This window comes from Delphinapterus leucas, chromosome 9 (assembly GCF_059928025.1).
Source record: "Delphinapterus leucas isolate spDelLeu-1000000601 "Yukka" chromosome 9, BTC_Dleu_Yukka2, whole genome shotgun sequence".
Lineage (NCBI taxonomy): Eukaryota > Metazoa > Chordata > Mammalia > Artiodactyla > Monodontidae > Delphinapterus > Delphinapterus leucas.
Genome location: NC_143137.1, coordinates 6283877 through 6300171, shown reverse-complemented (window position 1 = coordinate 6300171; position 16295 = coordinate 6283877). Strand labels below are relative to the sequence as shown.

The 16295-nt window shown below is 51.6% G+C and overlaps 1 protein-coding gene across 1 annotated transcript; it reads left to right on the top strand.

The window, feature by feature from the left end:
• The first annotated feature begins 447 nt into the window (after positions 1-447).
• TMEM176A (transmembrane protein 176A) lies at positions 448-4587 on the top strand. The gene is given in 6 exon segments (XM_022589187.2): positions 448-1155; positions 1646-1756; positions 2872-2928; positions 3092-3304; positions 3851-3961; positions 4546-4587. Coding segments are annotated over 6 exon segments (864 nt in total). The 5' UTR covers positions 448-825.
• The last annotated feature ends 11708 nt before the right edge of the window (positions 4588-16295 follow it).

Sequence of the window (16295 nt, the reverse complement as noted above, 5' to 3'; positions counted from 1 at the left end):
GCTAGAAAACCCTGGAGGGGCCCTTTGCTCCAGCTGTGTGCTGAGAAGTTGCCTCATCCTTCCCTTTCTGGAGCTCCACCAAACCCCTCCCCTTTCTGCCTGGTTCTAAGCCCCCACTCAGCCATCCCCAGCCCTCCTATCACCCTTGACCGTGACTGCCGGTCCCTGAGGAGAGCAGGTGAGGCAGACCCTCAGCCCAGGCGACCCTTTCCCAGAGACCCTTCTCACAGGTCGCCTCCCCAGAGGAGTCCACACCCTGCCCCCTCAAAGGCCCCCCAGAACTTGCTGGGGAGGGAAGGACCAACCACCATGTAGAGGATATGCATCCAGGAAGGTGGCAGGAGTGGAGGCCAGGTACAGCCTTGTCCCCGTTTGATGCCAAGTCATTCTGGCCTTTGGCCTCCATCTGCACCCACAACTTCATGCAGAGGGTTGGGGGGGCGCAGTTTGAACAGGCAGCATGGGGCTGAGTAGCCATTGATGGAGAGGGAAATATGTAGGGGCGGGGGGTGGGTCCCCGGGCTCAGCTGGGAAGCCACTGCCGCAACAGTAGTTCAACAGGCAGCCAGGACTCTCTTCTGTCCTGTCCGGCAGCCTGAGGGCTCTGGAGGGGAAGAGGCAGAGGGGAGAGCCAGGGTGAGGGCCGTGATCACACAAGCGGGCTGGGAGCAGAAAGGAGAGAGGTGAGGGCTCCAGGGCACTGCTTGGTCCAGACCCTGAGGCCGTGGGTGGAGGATGGGGAGACACAGCAGGTCTAGGGTGAAGAGGGCAGCTCCAGTGGGCTGAGCGGTGGCCACAGCCTCAGCAGACGCAGGGATCCCTCACATGACACCCCTCAAGGCAGGTCCCAGATGCTGCACTGTGACCGGGGGCCTCGCCAGCTCCCATGAAATCTGTGCAAACCTCCTGCCAACTCTTCCCCCTGGTGCCCCCTTCCTCCCTCCCAGGCGGGTGTCCACCGGCTTGAAGATGGCAGATGGCGGGGACGTGGCCTCTGGGGCTACCCAGCCCACCTGCATCAAGGTGCACATCCACCAGGAGTCGGCTCTGGCCAAGTTGCCGCTGAGTAGGTGTCCCCTGCTGCAGCCCCACGTGCCCTCGCCGCACGCCGCCTCCCGGGCCCTGGGCCACCGCCAGCTGCTGGTGGCCTCCTGGGTGAGTAGGGCGAGGACAGGCGCCCAGGCTCCCCGGACTGGGAAGGGTAAGCCCCCTCCTCTGGCCGCACACTCTCCCAGCCAGCCTCTCTCTGAATGGGATGCTGAGCCAGTCTTATGCTCTTCCTAGAGATCAAGTTCTGGCCTTTCCTTCACTTACTGGCCTCTCAGTGAAAGCTGTAGGTAGGGTGGGCTGTGAGCTGAAGGGTGCAGAGGAGCCCCTGACCATTTAAAGTCCCAGCTGGTGGAACCCAGAGTTCATCCTCTCATGACCCAGCGTGGGCTAGCTCTCCCCTCCCCTCGCCTTCTCTCCCCTCCTGTCCTCTCCCTTCTCGTGCCCCCTCTCTTTCTCTCTTCTCTCTCTCTTTCCCTTTCATAGGGTTCTAACCTTTACTACATGGAGTGGAAAGTCCTCAAAACTCCCCTGAGGCTTAGGCGCAGACTGGGCCTGGGAACCCGAGATCCGGGTTCTTAAGTTTTTCATCTTTCAGGTGGTGCAGACCGTGCTGGGAGTGTTGAGTGGGGTCCTGGGGGGATTCCTCTTCATCTTCTACTACACCATGCTGCTTGGATCGGGAACTCCCATCTGGACAGGGGCTGTGGTGAGTGGGGCGGGAGGACCGTGGGCAGAGGGACCCCCTATCAGAGGTGAGAGACCACCACCATCGACCCCATCAGAATGTAGACTGTTTGCAGCTGAAAAGACTCCCAGAGCTCTAGGCTGACACCAGGCTTCTACAGACGGGAAACTAGCTGAGCTAAGGGCTGGGAGGGCCACGGTCACCGGTCAGCTCTCCCGGGTCCCTGCACCGGGCTTCTCCCACCACTTCTCCCACCGTCAGCGGCAGATCAGCTAAGGATCTAGGACAGGGCTCATCTCCAGGCACTTGCACTGAGATGGAGGGAGGCGGAACGTGCTGGGGGGTGTGTACAAGGGAGATGCACCCCCCGGTGGTTTCCCATTGCCCTCTGCAGGCCCCGCACACAGGGGAAGTCCAGGGGGGGCTCACCGGACAACAGCAGCTATGTCAGCAGATGGACGTGTGCCACCTGCAGCAGGAGATGGGTGGGCGGATCATAGCAGGAAAGAGGCGCCCTCTGTCCTGCCCACCCTCACAGAACAAGAGCAAAACACACATATCGATTAAGAGAGGAGCCCAAAGTAATGATCCTCATCCACCCCACAGCCGAAAGCACTGAGATTAGCTACAGAACTGCCAAACAGGATTCAGGTCCATCTTTCCCTTGGCATCAACCAGACTTCCTGTCCTGGAAGACCCGCTGGGTGGGAGGCTGAACGCTGTTGGAACGAGCGCCTGCCCTCACCCCGAGGCGGCGGACGCTGATCCTGTACTGAGAGCTCCTCCAACACCCCGGACCTTCCACCCCATCGCCCTGGAGCTTTCATAAAGCACCTGGTGTTGCTTAAAAAGAGAGGGTTTTGGAGAAGGGAAGGGGGGCTTACACCCGGCTTGACCATGAGCAGTTTTGATGTCCCTAAAATAGAGGGTCCTGCAGCCTCGGGCCTTCAATACCCTCACCGTTGAAGACAACAGAACTCAGCTCAAAACCTCGGGTCCACGTGGGGTGCTGTGGGGAAAGGCCAGCAGGATGGCTGGCTTTGCCTGTGGGAGTTGAGGAAGGAAAAAGAAGCAGGCTGCTGGGGGGTGGGGCTTGGCTGCCCTGAGCTACCCCCGCTGCTTCAATCTCTCCCCAGGCTGTGCTGGCTGCAGCTGTCGCCTTCATTTATGAGAAACGAGGCGGTACCTACTGGGTGAGTTCGGGGAGGGGTTGACACCAGCCCCGGAAGCTGGAGGCCACCCCCAGCCTGCCGCCCATCCCCCGCCCCCTCCACTAGTCTTCCCGCTCTTCGTCCTGGGATGGGCTCCAGAGAGACTGAGTCTCCAAGGTCTGTCTCTGCACACTGCCCTCACCAGGCCCTGCTGAGGACCCTGCTCACCCTGGCAGCTTTCTCCACGGCCACAGCCGCCATCATCATTGGGGCTAGAAGTTTCCATGAGTACCACCATTTTCTCTTTAATGGTATCTGTGATGTCTCCCCTTCCTGGAGGCCCACCGGGGCCCCCAGCTCTCCGAGTGCAGACGAGGGAAGGCTGCAGCTGTGCACCTCCTATGTGAACATGCTGAAGGTAGCCGGGCCGGGGAAGGCAGCAGGCAGTGGGCAGGGAGGGTCAGACAGTGGAGGAGAGTGAGGCTGTCCACCAAAAAGGGCGTGACCTGTTCTGCCCTGAGCATGTCTGCCGTCACTACAGCATGGCGGCGAACGAAACAGAAGCGGTTCCTATGGTTGTGGGAGTTACAGATCTGTGGGAAATACAAACACTGAACTCATAATAAATGAGCTAATACTGCAAGTACGTGAAGAGCTGCGAAGGTGTTAAATGCATGTTCAAGTCTTGGGCTTGTCAGGGAACCAGACCACAGCCCAAGCCCATCGCTGCTCAGATGAGGACGCTGAGACCCGGTGACAGGGGTTACTGGCTGCTCTCTGCATGCTACACCCACTGACTCCCACCCCGGGCTCCTTCTTCAGCCTCCCCCCACCCCGGAAGCTACCGACTTGGGGATGGGATGAATGGGGTGGAGAGTGACCCTGTGCCATGATCAGCGTGAAGACAGACCACAAATGGCAGCAGTCACTCTGGGTGCCTATAGCTTCGGTCCTCTGTCCCCAGGCCCTGTTCATAAGCATCAATGCCATACTGTTGGGGGTCTGGGCTCTGCTGCTTCTAGCATCTCTGGTCCCCCTGTGTCTGTGCTGCTGGAGAAAATAACAATCTAAGGAGGTGAGTCCCTAAAGCTTGTGTCTGTGTGTTTGGGGCAGCAGTGCTGTCCAGGGGAGACAGGAATGGAGAGCAGATGGTTTGGGGAGGAGAAAAGTGTCATCACAGTGAGTGTCAAGGGACATCATTCCTGTCTTTCCACCCCAGTAGTGGCCCAGCCCAGAGACCCCCTGTCCCTGACCAAGTAACACCCAGTCCAAAGACCCTAGTGAGGGACTTCCCTGGCAATCCACTGGTTAAGACTTCACCTTCCAATGCAGGGGGTGCTGCTGGTTCAATCCCTGGTCAGGGAGCTAAGATCCCACATGCCTCGCGGCCAAAACACCAAAACATAAAACAGAAGCAATATTGTAACAAATTCAATAAAGACTTTTTAAAAATTGGTCCACATCAAAAAAAAAAATCTGAAAAAGAGACCCTAGGAAGCTAGGGAAGTCCATGTACATGGTGGGACCTTGGGGCTCTTTGCGTCAGGTACCATGAGGCTGATGGTGGATCTGATTGGCTCCAGAACTAAGCTGCCCTGGTACAGAGCATTTATACTTTCTCTCCCCCATGGGCTGTCCCACCCCCTCCTTTTCCCTCAGAAAAGAGACCCTCCCTTGGAAGAAACTGCTGGGAGTGAGTGAAATTAGCCCTGCTTCTCCAGAGGACTCGTGTCTGGAGCTCCAACTGGACTGGGTGTCCCAGCATCTGCCTCGTGGAAGAAGAACCAGGCCGAGAAGAGAGGCTCTCCTCTGGCCCCAGTTATCCTTCCCCCATGGCCACAGCTACTGCCCTGCACCACCAACCATCAGAGCTTCTCTGGTCCATTTCCTGCTCACCTTCACCATCCTGCCTGCTTCATGTCCCCTCTTGAGCAATGATGATAATAAACTCTCGTGCTGTTGCTCCCAGCTTCTTGCTTAGGGTATTTCTCTTGGCTGGAGGGAGGCAGAGGAGAATGAGGCAACAGCAAACCTACAAAGCTCGTTCCACTCCCAACAGCCAGCCTGGGTCTAGAGTTGCCGGTCTTGAAAACAGACTCTCTTTGAGGCTGGTCCTGGGACTGTAGGCCCAAATGCCTGGGAATGAAGGATGAAAGGAAGAGAGACTCTGATCCCCACTCCCTGGTATGAATTTTGTCATACCAGGATTGCTGACCAAGGTGGAGGGGTGCGTATCATCAGCTAAACCCAAAAAATGAGGAAGGGGAGCAATTACTGTGTTTCAGCCAGAGACAGAGAAACCTGATGGAGATGGTGCTTGATTTGAACTCTCACCTTCCCAGAGAAACACAGCCAGCCTGGGATGATTCTGCAGTGAGGCATCCTGAGGAATAAATACCCAAACTACCCATTTCTACCTCTTGCTAGTTTTCCCTATTCGCCAAACCTAACAGGAAGTCATGGGACATTGGGCAATGATATGATCCATATAAGACACCCCTCTGGGGCACAGAGCAGGCTAGAGAAATATGGAAAGAATATCTGGAGAGGCAAACAAATGGTATCCGAAACAATTACTTTTGTTTGTGTGTGAAAAAATATGGTTGAAGACTTCCCAAATTTGCTGAAAGATGCAAACAGACAGACTCAAGAAGCTCAATGAACCCTTAACAGAACCAACTCCAAGAAGTACAAGCCTAGATAGATCATAATCAAACTGCTACAAAACTAAAGACAAAGTCTTGAAAACAGCCAAACAAAAATGACCCACTACCTATACAGAAGGGTAATCCAATGACTGTGGTTTCTCCTCAGACACTGTGATGGCCAGAGAAAGTGGCACCACGTTTTTTAAATCATTAAATATAAGCACAATATTGTACAGCAACATTTTAATGTGACTAAAAACAGAGCTGGCACAAGGGAGTTTGGGGGGTGATGGTCTGTTCTTTATCCTGATCATGGTACTGGTTACAGGAATCTATACATGTATTAAAACTCACAGACCTGTACACAGAAAAACGAAGGACAGTTTTGCTATCATAATAACTCATAATGATACAGAGATAAATTTAGGATTATTTGTCCATCCCTATCTCAACACCTCCAAGTCATTTCCAGATGTGTACATTCATTTTCCCCCTCAAAATAAGAGCCTCTTTGATGCAAGCCTGTGATTGTAGCTGTACTTTATATATATATTTGTTGTTGTTGCTGCTGTTGTTGTTGTTGTTTTGTTCTGTTTTGTTTTGTTTTGGCTGCGTTGGGTCTTTGTTGCTGTGCATGGATTTTCTCTAGTTGCGGCGAGCAGGGGCTACTCTTTGTCGCGGTGCGCGGGCTTCTCATTGCAGTGGCTTCTCTTGTTGCAGAGCATGGGCTCTAGGAGTGTGGGCTTCGGTAGTTGTGTCACAGGCTCAGTAGTTGTGGCGCACGGGCTTAGTTGCTCCATGGCATGTGGGATCTTCCCAGACCAGGGCTCGAACCCATGTCCCCTGCATTGGCAGGCAGATTCTTAACCACTGCACCACCAGGGAAGCCCTGTATTTTCAAATAAACAAATTGCTTTTGAAAAAAATTTTTAAACAAAAGGTAGGGCTGGCAAGATACCTGATTTCCTACAGAAGAGAAAACGGAAGATCCAGGACTCTCTGAAGCTGTTCGAACGAGGGAGGGTGATCAACGGGGATGGAAGCTGAGGAAGAGCTCTGGGGGGGGAACTTGGGAAGGGGTCAGTCCCAGAGACTCAGATCTGCCAGATGCAATAAACAAAGGAGGTTGCCACATTCTGACAGTAAAAGACCACTTCTGAGCAAAAGGGCAAACTGAGTTGACATTCATTTATCTGAATAAAGAATGGAAAGAATTCACATCTAGTCGAAGCCCTAAAATGACTGAATTTGGAAACAATGTAGAAGAGAAATTCATACCATCTTTAGCTTGAGAAAGAAAGTCATCCACCACGGTCTTTATCTCAGATTTATCCTGCAAATATTTCTTAGGACAATATGTTTTTTAAACTAAGTAATTAACAGGCTCCAAAACAGAATTAAAACAAGATTGAATTTAAATTCAAATGCCTGCTTCCCTATCTGAATTCCACCCCTTCCCCCCACCCCCCCACCCCACCCCACCCCTTTCACAAGCCAGCTTGATGTAATTAACTCCTCCACCTAGTGGCTACAAAAAGTGTTCTTCAGGAGAAACTAGAAAATTAATTTTTTTACACAATTCTTTGAAAATTGTCAATGTATTACTGAACAAATATCTACTAATGCCTCCCACGTGGCAGGGACTGTGGGTCCTGGGAAGGGAACTGTGAACAGTGCAACCATCCTTGCCTAACCCAGGTGACCTTGAGGAGTGAGGGCCAAGGAGTCAGGACGTCTTCCCCGTCCCCCAACAGGCGTAAACCTGCCACCTGTTCTGCTTGAGGCAGTTGGTTAGAATCGTGCCATTACATCCCCTCGAATCCAGAATTAGAGGGCAGATGGGAGGTTTCCTACTGCTCCACCACCTCCAGTTTTCTCCCTGTCCCACCTCATCTGCTCCAGGGACCCACAGTTCAGGAACCAGATATCCCAGTTCTGAGCTGGAGTCAGCCCCTGTCACAGCCCACCCTGCCTGAGCATCCACACAGGTGGCAGCTCAGTCCTGCCCCAACCCTGGCCCACTGGGACACAGGCCTGCCCATCCACTGGGAAGACCTTCCACACTCACAAGAATGGTGGGGACACGGTCCACGGAAAATCTCTTCTTGGAAACTTGGGCTCCATGGTAGAAGGACCCCGGAAGTGGCCTCTCCCTCCCCTACCCGGCCAAGCCTGGGGTCCCAGAAGAACCTGCCTGCCCCACAGCGGAAGCAGTGTGACCCAGGGCCCAAAGAAGATGCCCTGAAGCACAGCTGCAAGCCTCCAGCACAATCTGGTCACCTTCAGCACAAAAGACAAGAAGGATTTCTTAAACAAGGCACCAAAAGCACCAGCCATAAGAAAAGACTGATACATTTAAATGCATTAAAATTAGAGACTTCTGGGCTTCCCTGGTGGCGCAGTGGTTGAGAGTCCGCCTGCCGATGCAGGGGACGCGGGTTCGTGCCCCGGTCTGGGAGGATCCCACATGCCGCGGGGCGGCTGGGCCCGTGAGCCATGGCCGCTGAGCCTGCGCGTCCGGAGCCTGCGCTCCGCAACGGGAGAGGCCACAGCGGTGAGAGGCCCACGTACCGCAAAAAAATAAAAAATAAAAAATAAGTGAGAGACATTTAAAGTTTACTCTTGAGTTTGCACAAGATATCCTCACTCCTGACCACCATGAGTGACAGAAAGTATCCCAGCTCTCCGGTGGTTTCAGAAGAGAACCGCGGCTCTCCGTGGAAAGGCCTCCGTGGCGTAAGCTGAGAGCAGCCAGGAGAGAGTGGATATCGGGTGTCTCTCGTGGCCCCAGTGACTTTGCCGTGCCCGGCCCAGGAGTGGGTCTGGACTTCCTTGGTTGCCAGTATGACTTTTCTGGTTGAAAAAGATGAAACTGGAAGAAAGGAGGTGATGTTCTTACGGATGTGAACACTTTCCTTCCTCCGTGCTCAGAGTCACAGACTTAGACCTGGTCAGTGGACAAGAAACCAGGATTCCTAAGAGCGCTGACGTTCTTCTTGCCCCTCCAGGTGTCCTCTCCACCCTGCTCGCCTGGCAGTCTGGCCTCCATGGACCGCATTTGGAGGCTCCCTTGTGCCATAGCGCGGGTTGGCTTCAGCCTATAGGTGGCCCTGGCAGGCGAAGGTGATCAAAGTATTTGGTCCCCTGGCTTCCTCTGTGCCAGACCCCAGTTTGGCATGGCAGCATCCTACCAAGGGCCACAGCTCTTGTCAGGTGGCTCTGTCCTACAAGTCTCAGCTTGTTCTAGGAACATGCCAGATTAAAGGACCCAGAGAAGCTCATCAAGAGATCACCTGAGGGGGCTTCCCTGGTGGCGCAGTGGTTGAGAGTCCACCTGCAGATGCAGGGGACACGGGTTCGTGCCCCAGTCCGGGAAGATCCCACATTCCGCGGAGCGGCTGGGCCCGTGAGCCATGGCCACTGAGCCTGCGCGTCCGGAGCCTGTGCTCCGCGGCGGGAGAGGCCACAACAGTGAGAGGCCCGTGTACCGCAAAAAAATGAAATAAAATAAATAAAAAAGAGATTACCTGAGACCAGGTTAAAGGAGTGCAGGCACTGCACACACCCTAACCCTATCAACAACCCCATCCTTGAACCATTGTTATAAAACTCCTCACCAAATCCTCCTGGGTTGGGACACACAGTTTTGAGGGGCAGGAACCCTCTGTGTTCCCCTTTGCCTGGCAGAACAATAAAGCTATCGTTTTCTACTTCACCCAGAACTCTGTCTCCAAGATTCGATTCAGCCCTGGTGCACAGAGGCCAAGTTCTCGGCATCAATACCAGGAGGAGTGGAGAGCAGGCAATAGATGAAGGAGCTGCTTGGGCATAGAACTGGCTGGTGTGCTGGAGGGGCTGGGAGGCCAAGAAGTCCAGGTCTGGCAGGACTGTCAGATGCCCAGCTGGAGGGTGGAAGGAAGGGGCATTCCCATGATAAGGGAGCTATAGGTCTGAAACTCCAAATAGTAGGAGCTAAAGATAGGCGCTTAATAACCATTTTAAAGACATTGGTGGAATGGCATAAGCCATGAGTGGGGAAGTAGACCAGTGAGCAATAATTATTTGCTGAACATTTCTTCAGTGCTGGCTGCACACCAGGCACTAAACCAAGTATTTTACGGTGATTGGATGCCTTTGCCTCATTTATTATAATCCTCACAGCAACCCTTGTGAGGCACTGACTAGTGTGATCTTCATTTTACAAACAGGAAACTAAGGCTCAGAGAAGTTAAGTAACTTGCCGAAGGTCACACCGCTAGGAAATGTCATCACGGAGAGTTGAATCCAGAGAGTCTGACTCCTGATCCTGGGCTTTTTGTTAATCATTGCACTGAAGGAGCTCCTCGGTTGCTCAATCTATACTAGAGTTTTATATTTTTTTCTTCATGTTGTTTACCCCCAAGGACTGGTTGGTCTGAAAGATAACACTAGAATTAACTGCAGACTCTGAGTTTTCCAATTTGTATGTGTTCCTGAAAGAGCCTGGGACTTTGCCCCCATACCCACGAATGAGAAAGAAAACCGAGGGAAGTAATGCTTTGACTAATGCAGAATCGTCTCCTAACTCCATTCCAGATGATTTGCATTTCAAATCAAGTAACCAGCCATTCCGAAAATTCAGTCTGGGGGTGTGACTTGCGCAGTGAGAGGTGAAAATGCAAAAACATGTCTGTTTTCCCCGTTTCAAACATTTTATTGGCTTCTCATGGTCTCCGAGATAAAGTCCACATTCCCTGCACGTCCGGCCCTTGCCTACCTCTCTGGCATTTTTACTGGCTGTACCAACTGCTCCCTCAGCAATACAGACAACATCACTGTGCAGAGCAGCTGCCCACTCCTAAACACCACTAAGGGAGCCTCTGCCTTTCCCCCTAGCATCTTACTATGAAAATTTTCAAACACACAGAAAAGTTGGGGGGAAAATTTACATGTACCCATTACTCAGACTCTACGATTAATATTTTGCTATGTTTGCTTTGTCACATACCTGTCCACCTCTCCATCTCTTTTTGCATTTTGTCTTTTATTCATTTTAAGGTAAGTTGCAGACATCTGTACCCGTCCCCTTAAATACTTCAGCACACATATCATTAACTAGAGTTCCATATTTGTTTTCAGTTCTTTTTTCCCCGCTTTGAGGTAGAAGAGCCCAGACCTTGCTTCTTCGAGCAAGTGCTAGAGCCCCACAATTGAGAAGCTTTTTCTACCCTGGGTGCTCACAAATCTCCCATGTCTTGGAGCCTACGAAAAACACTGGCTCGTCGGCTCCTACAGTTCTAGAGAAGCCTTGGATTGTGTGCAAAACGAAGGCAGCCTGCTAATGGGCCGGACCGCCCACGCAGGGCAGAGGCCACTCTGCTCATGCATAAAGTCGGCACCATCCCTGGGGGGGGGGGGCCGGGACCAGCTCACTCCTGCTCCGGTGAGGAGCCTTGTCATGTGTGGCACCACCAGGCCGTCCTTCTGGTGCCCCACGCAGCCCCCGCTGGAGAGGGTCCCTTCCTCTTCCAGACGGGACCCAGAACTGTCAGAGAAAGCCTCCAGTGCGTGGAATCTGGGTTTATCCTGGACAGATTCCGATAGCTTACAATCAGAGATTAAGCACCTGTTTAGGTGCAAAAATCTTTACCAGAAAAAGCAAAATTTTCCAGCTTATGCCCTACCTTCTAGGTTAAGTTATAATGCCATTGAGGTGGCAAAAGATATCCTCTAGGTATAATATTTGTTTGAAGATTTTTTTTAAGTAGGTGTGAGCAAAGGTATCTGCTTACTAGCAGTAGGTCTTTTTTTCCCACACACCCATCCTGGCATAGACACAAAAGTTCCTTTCCTGAAAGAGACATGGAAGGGCTACCTACGCAGATGAGGGGGTCTCAGCAGATGCCCCTTGTAAGGAAGGTGCTCACCTGCCCCTTACAGGGCTGAATACCACCTTGTCGCAGGGAACAGGGATGGCTGCAAGTTTGGGGGCCAGAGAGACCCAGGTGCAAATCCCAGTTCTGCCACTGACCAGCAGTGCAACCTCAGGGATGATGCCTGTTTGCAGGGCCACCTCTAGTGTTCCTCGAGGCCATGCACAGCGCCCCTGGCACAGTGGCACCTGGGCCTGCGTGAGTGGTGGGCGTGGTGGGGGGTATTCACTCCTCAGTGAAACCCAGAACCTCCCACGCTAATGTGGAAGGGACCCTCCTCACTGAAGAGACAAGCTGGCCGGTGGCCTCAGTTTACCCCCTGAATGTCACCTCCTCTGGGTCCCCTGCCTGCACCTCCCTTTAACAAGCACGCCCAGCCTAACCCTCGAAATCTGTAAAACAAGACTCTACCGAGTCCTAGTGGGGAACAAATCAAAGGGATGACAAGGATGAACCTGGCCCGGGGAGCTGGGTTGTGGCTCCCTCATAGCCAGGGCTGGTGAAGCCTGTCTCACTCTGTACCCTCAGGGCCCAACTCCAACCCCACCCTGAGAGCTTGATACTCTCTCTGTTAATCTGAGCTGGAATATTACTCAGCCATGAAAAGGAACAAACTAGTGCCATTTGCAGAGACGTGGATGGACCTAGACATTGTCGTACAGAGTGAAGTAAGTCAGAAAGAGAAAAACAAATACTGTATAATATTGCTTGTATGAGGAATCTAGAAAAATGGTAGAGATGAACTTACTTGCAAAGTAGAGAAAGAGTCACAGGTGTAGAGACCAAACTTATGGTTACCAAGGGGAGAAGCGGGGGAGGGTTGAATTGGGAGATTGGGATTGACACATATACACTACTATGTATGAAATAGATAACTAACGAGAACCTACTGTATAGCACAGAAGGTTCTCTACATTGACTAGAGGGAACTCTACTCAGTGCTCTGGGGTGACCTAAATGGGAAGGAAATCTAAAAAAGAGTGGATATATGTATACGTATTACTGATTCAATTTGTTGTACAGCAAGAAACTAACACAACATTGTAGAGCGACTATACTCCAATAAAAAATTAATAATAAAAAAATAAAAAACCTGAGCTACATGCCTGGGCCTCATTCATCCCTCCACTGATGTGGATAATGTATGATAATAGATGTTTTCCTTTTCTTGCTGTTTATTAAATCCTACAGCTTTCAGCAGGAAGGCGGAGAAGGAGAGGAGAAGAAATGCCTGGCCGCAACTTCAGTGGCCGAGGAGCCTGTCAAGGGCTCCTGCAGGCTGCAGACTGGAATGTGGGTCTGTTCCTTTTCATGGCTGAGTAATATTCCAGCTCAAATTAACAGAAAGAGTATCAAGCTCTCAGGGTGGGGTTGGAGCTGGACCCTGAGGGTATAGAGTGAGACAGGCTTTGCCAGCCCTGGCTCTGAGGGAGACACAACCCAGCTCCCTGGGCCAGGTTCATCCTTGTCATGCCTTTGATTTGGCCCCCGGGGCTTCCTGTGGCCACTGCCTTTCTTCTACAGCAAACATCAACTGGCTCAGAGCAGCTTCTTCAATCCTGCTCCCTTCGATCAGTCCCCAACCTGCCTCCAGACCCAGGGGCTGTAACATTGAAAGTGGGCATCTGCTTTGAGGGAAATAAGGCTTTGTCCAGCACTCCAGCAAACGGGGAGTTGTATGAGAACAATGGAGTTAGAGAGCATCCTTAAGAGTAAGAAATAGGAGTTGGCAAGGGTTACGCCCAGAACCAGGCACCTGAGACTTTGGCCCCAATTGATGTTACGTATTTGCTGCTGTCACCCATCTTCCCGGAGCTTCTTTTCCTGATCCCTGACCTGGATCCCTCTGCCATTCAGCCTCGTCCCTTTATCTTATCAACCCTGTTCATCTACCTTCAGTGGGCTAGCCTGATTGCCCTCCGCCCTGTCCCCGTGACCTGCCCTCCATTGGCCTTCTAAAGGCAGGTCTAAATCTTGTCCTTATGAAGCCAGCAGCAGGTACATGAATTGCAGAGCCCAGCATAAAATGAAAATGTGGGACCCCTTTTGCAAAAGTTAAGAACTTCAAGACAGCAGTAGTAGAGCATTAAACTGCGGGCAGGGCCCTTCTTAGTGTGGAGCCTGGGAGACCCCACAGGTTGCACGTCCTTGAAGCCCGAGCTGACTCACACCATCCTCAGCTGTCCTTGCCCCAAGGGGCCCACCCCAGACCCCGTCCATGTGGCCATATTAATAGTAACCTGGTTGAGGGACTACATCAAAGAAAAATGTTTCTGCTCAGCAAAAGAAGTAATCAACCAAATGAAAAGGCAACTTACAGAATGGGAGAAAATACCTACAAATCATATATCTGAGAAGGGGTCAATATCCAAAATATATAAAGAACTCATACAGGCTTCCCTGGTGGTGCAGTGGTTAAGAATCAACCTGTCAATGCAGGGGACATGGGTTCGAGCCCTGGTCCGGGAAGATCCCACATGCTGCGGAGCAACTAAGCCCGTGGGCCACAACTACTGAGCCCGCGTGCCACAACTACTGAAGCCTGCGTGCTTACAGCCCATGCTCCTCAACAGGAGAAGCCACTGCAATGAGAAGCCCGTGCACCGAAACGAAGAGTAGCCCCCGCTCGCCGCAACTAGAGAAAGCCCGGGTGCAGCAACAAAGACCCAACGCAGCCAAAAATAAATAAATAAACTTTAAAAAGAAGAACTCGTACAACTCAATAACAACAACAACAACAAAACTAACACTCGGACTGAAAAATGGGCAGAGAAACTGAATAGGCATTTTTTCCAAAGAAGACATACAGGTGGCCAACAGGTGCATGAAAACGTGCTCAGCATCACTAATCATCAGGGAAATGCAAATCAAAACCACAAAAAGCTATCACCTCACACCTGTCAGAATGGCTGTCGTCAAAAGACAAGTGGGGGCTTCCCCGGTGGCGCAGTGGTCGAGAGTCCGCCTGCCGATGCAAGGGACGCGGGTTCGTGGCCCGGTCCGGGAAGATCCCACATGCCGCCGAGCGGCTGGGCCCGTGAGCCATGGCCGCTGAGCCTGCGCGTCCGGAGCCTGTTGCTCCGCAGCGGGAGGGGCCACAACAGTGAGAGGCCCGCGTGCCGTGGTAAGAAGTGTTAGGGAGGGTGTGGAGAGAAGGGAGCCCTCCTACACTGTGGGCGGGGACGGGAGTTGGTGCAGCCACTATGGAGAACAGTACGGAGTTTCCTCAAAAATTAAAAATCGGACTCCCATATGACCCAGCAATCCCACTTCTGAGTATATTTTCAAAGGAAATGAAAACAGGATGTGCACTGCCAGGTTCGCTGCAGCATTATTCACAGTAGCCAAGGAATGGAAACAACCTAGGGGTCCACTGACAGATGAATGGATACAGAAGATGTGGTGTATGTTTATACACTGGAATATTATTCAGCCATGAGAAAGGAGGAAATCCTGCCACTCGTGACAACATGGGTGGACCTTGAGGGCATTATGCTGTGTGAAATAAGTCTGACAGAGAAAGACAAATACTATGCGATCCCACTTTTATGTAGAATCTTTTTAAAAAAGCCAAACGTGTAGAAATATAGAGTAGAATGGTGGCTATCAGGGGCTGGGGCATGAGGCAAATGAGGAGATGTTGGTCAAGGAATACAAACCTCCAGTTAGAAAATGAATAAGTTCTGGGCATCTAATGCACAGCATGGTGGTTATTGATACCGTGCTGTATACGTGAAGGTTGGTAAGAGAGTAGATCTTAAATGTTCTCACCAGGAAAGAGAAATGGTCATTATGTGACATGATGGAGGCATTAGCTGACTGACACTACAGCTGGTCAGTTGTCATACTGCAATACGTAAGTGTATCAGATCAACACATTCTATGCCTTAAACTTACCCGCTGTTGTAGGTCAATTATATCTCAATAAAGCTAGAAGCGTAATCTAGTCGCAACTTCACCATGGAGCATGTCTTTTCCTTAGAATGCCACACAGCAATCCATCAAGACTTTTCTGACCTCTGGGTTCTAACATCTCTTCTGTGCCCCTTGTGTCCGCATGATCTGTTCATTCATGCGCTCTGAAAACAAACCTCGAGCCCCTGCCGTATGCCAGGCCCTGTGTTGGTCTCTGTATATTTGAAGAAATTAAGACACAGTCCCTGAGCTCAAGGAAGCAGATAAGAAGAGACAGACCTGTGAACAGAGAGTTACGAGCAGTGAAGGAAGGCCATGGGGGAATGGAAAAGGGGTTGAAAGAGGGGCCTTGGCATTGAGCCTTGAAGGAAGGAGCTCGGTGAGTGAACAAGGAGAATGAGAGAGAGCTTTCAGACAAGGGAACGATGTGGACCAAGCCCAGGAGGCCCCGTGGGCCTGGCCTGGTTGGGAATGGCTGGAGCACGGGGCCAGGTGATGGCAAATTAGAGGGAAAGGGATATTCCAAGAACAAAAGGAAGGTCAGGGCTGGGCTGGAAAGGGTGTTTAATGCCAACTCAATAGTATGAGTGTTATCCAATAGGCAACAGTACCCCACCAATGCGGGGAAGGCCCGTGGTCAGATTTATTCTTGCAAAAGCGTGAAGGCCAGATGGGAGAGCCTCCAGCGGAGGGTCAGGGAGTTTGGATGCTATTGTATAATAGCATCCAATAGCAATAATAATAATTTCCAGGTACAAATCATGAGGGTTTAAATATAGACCAATGGTTCTCAACAGAAGGACAATTTTGCCCCTCAGGAAAGACTTGTCAATGTCAGAAGACATTTTTATTTGTCACAACGGGAGGGGGGTGGGTGCTACTGACATCTAGTGAGTAAAAGCCAGGGATGCTGCTAAACACCCTACGAGGCACA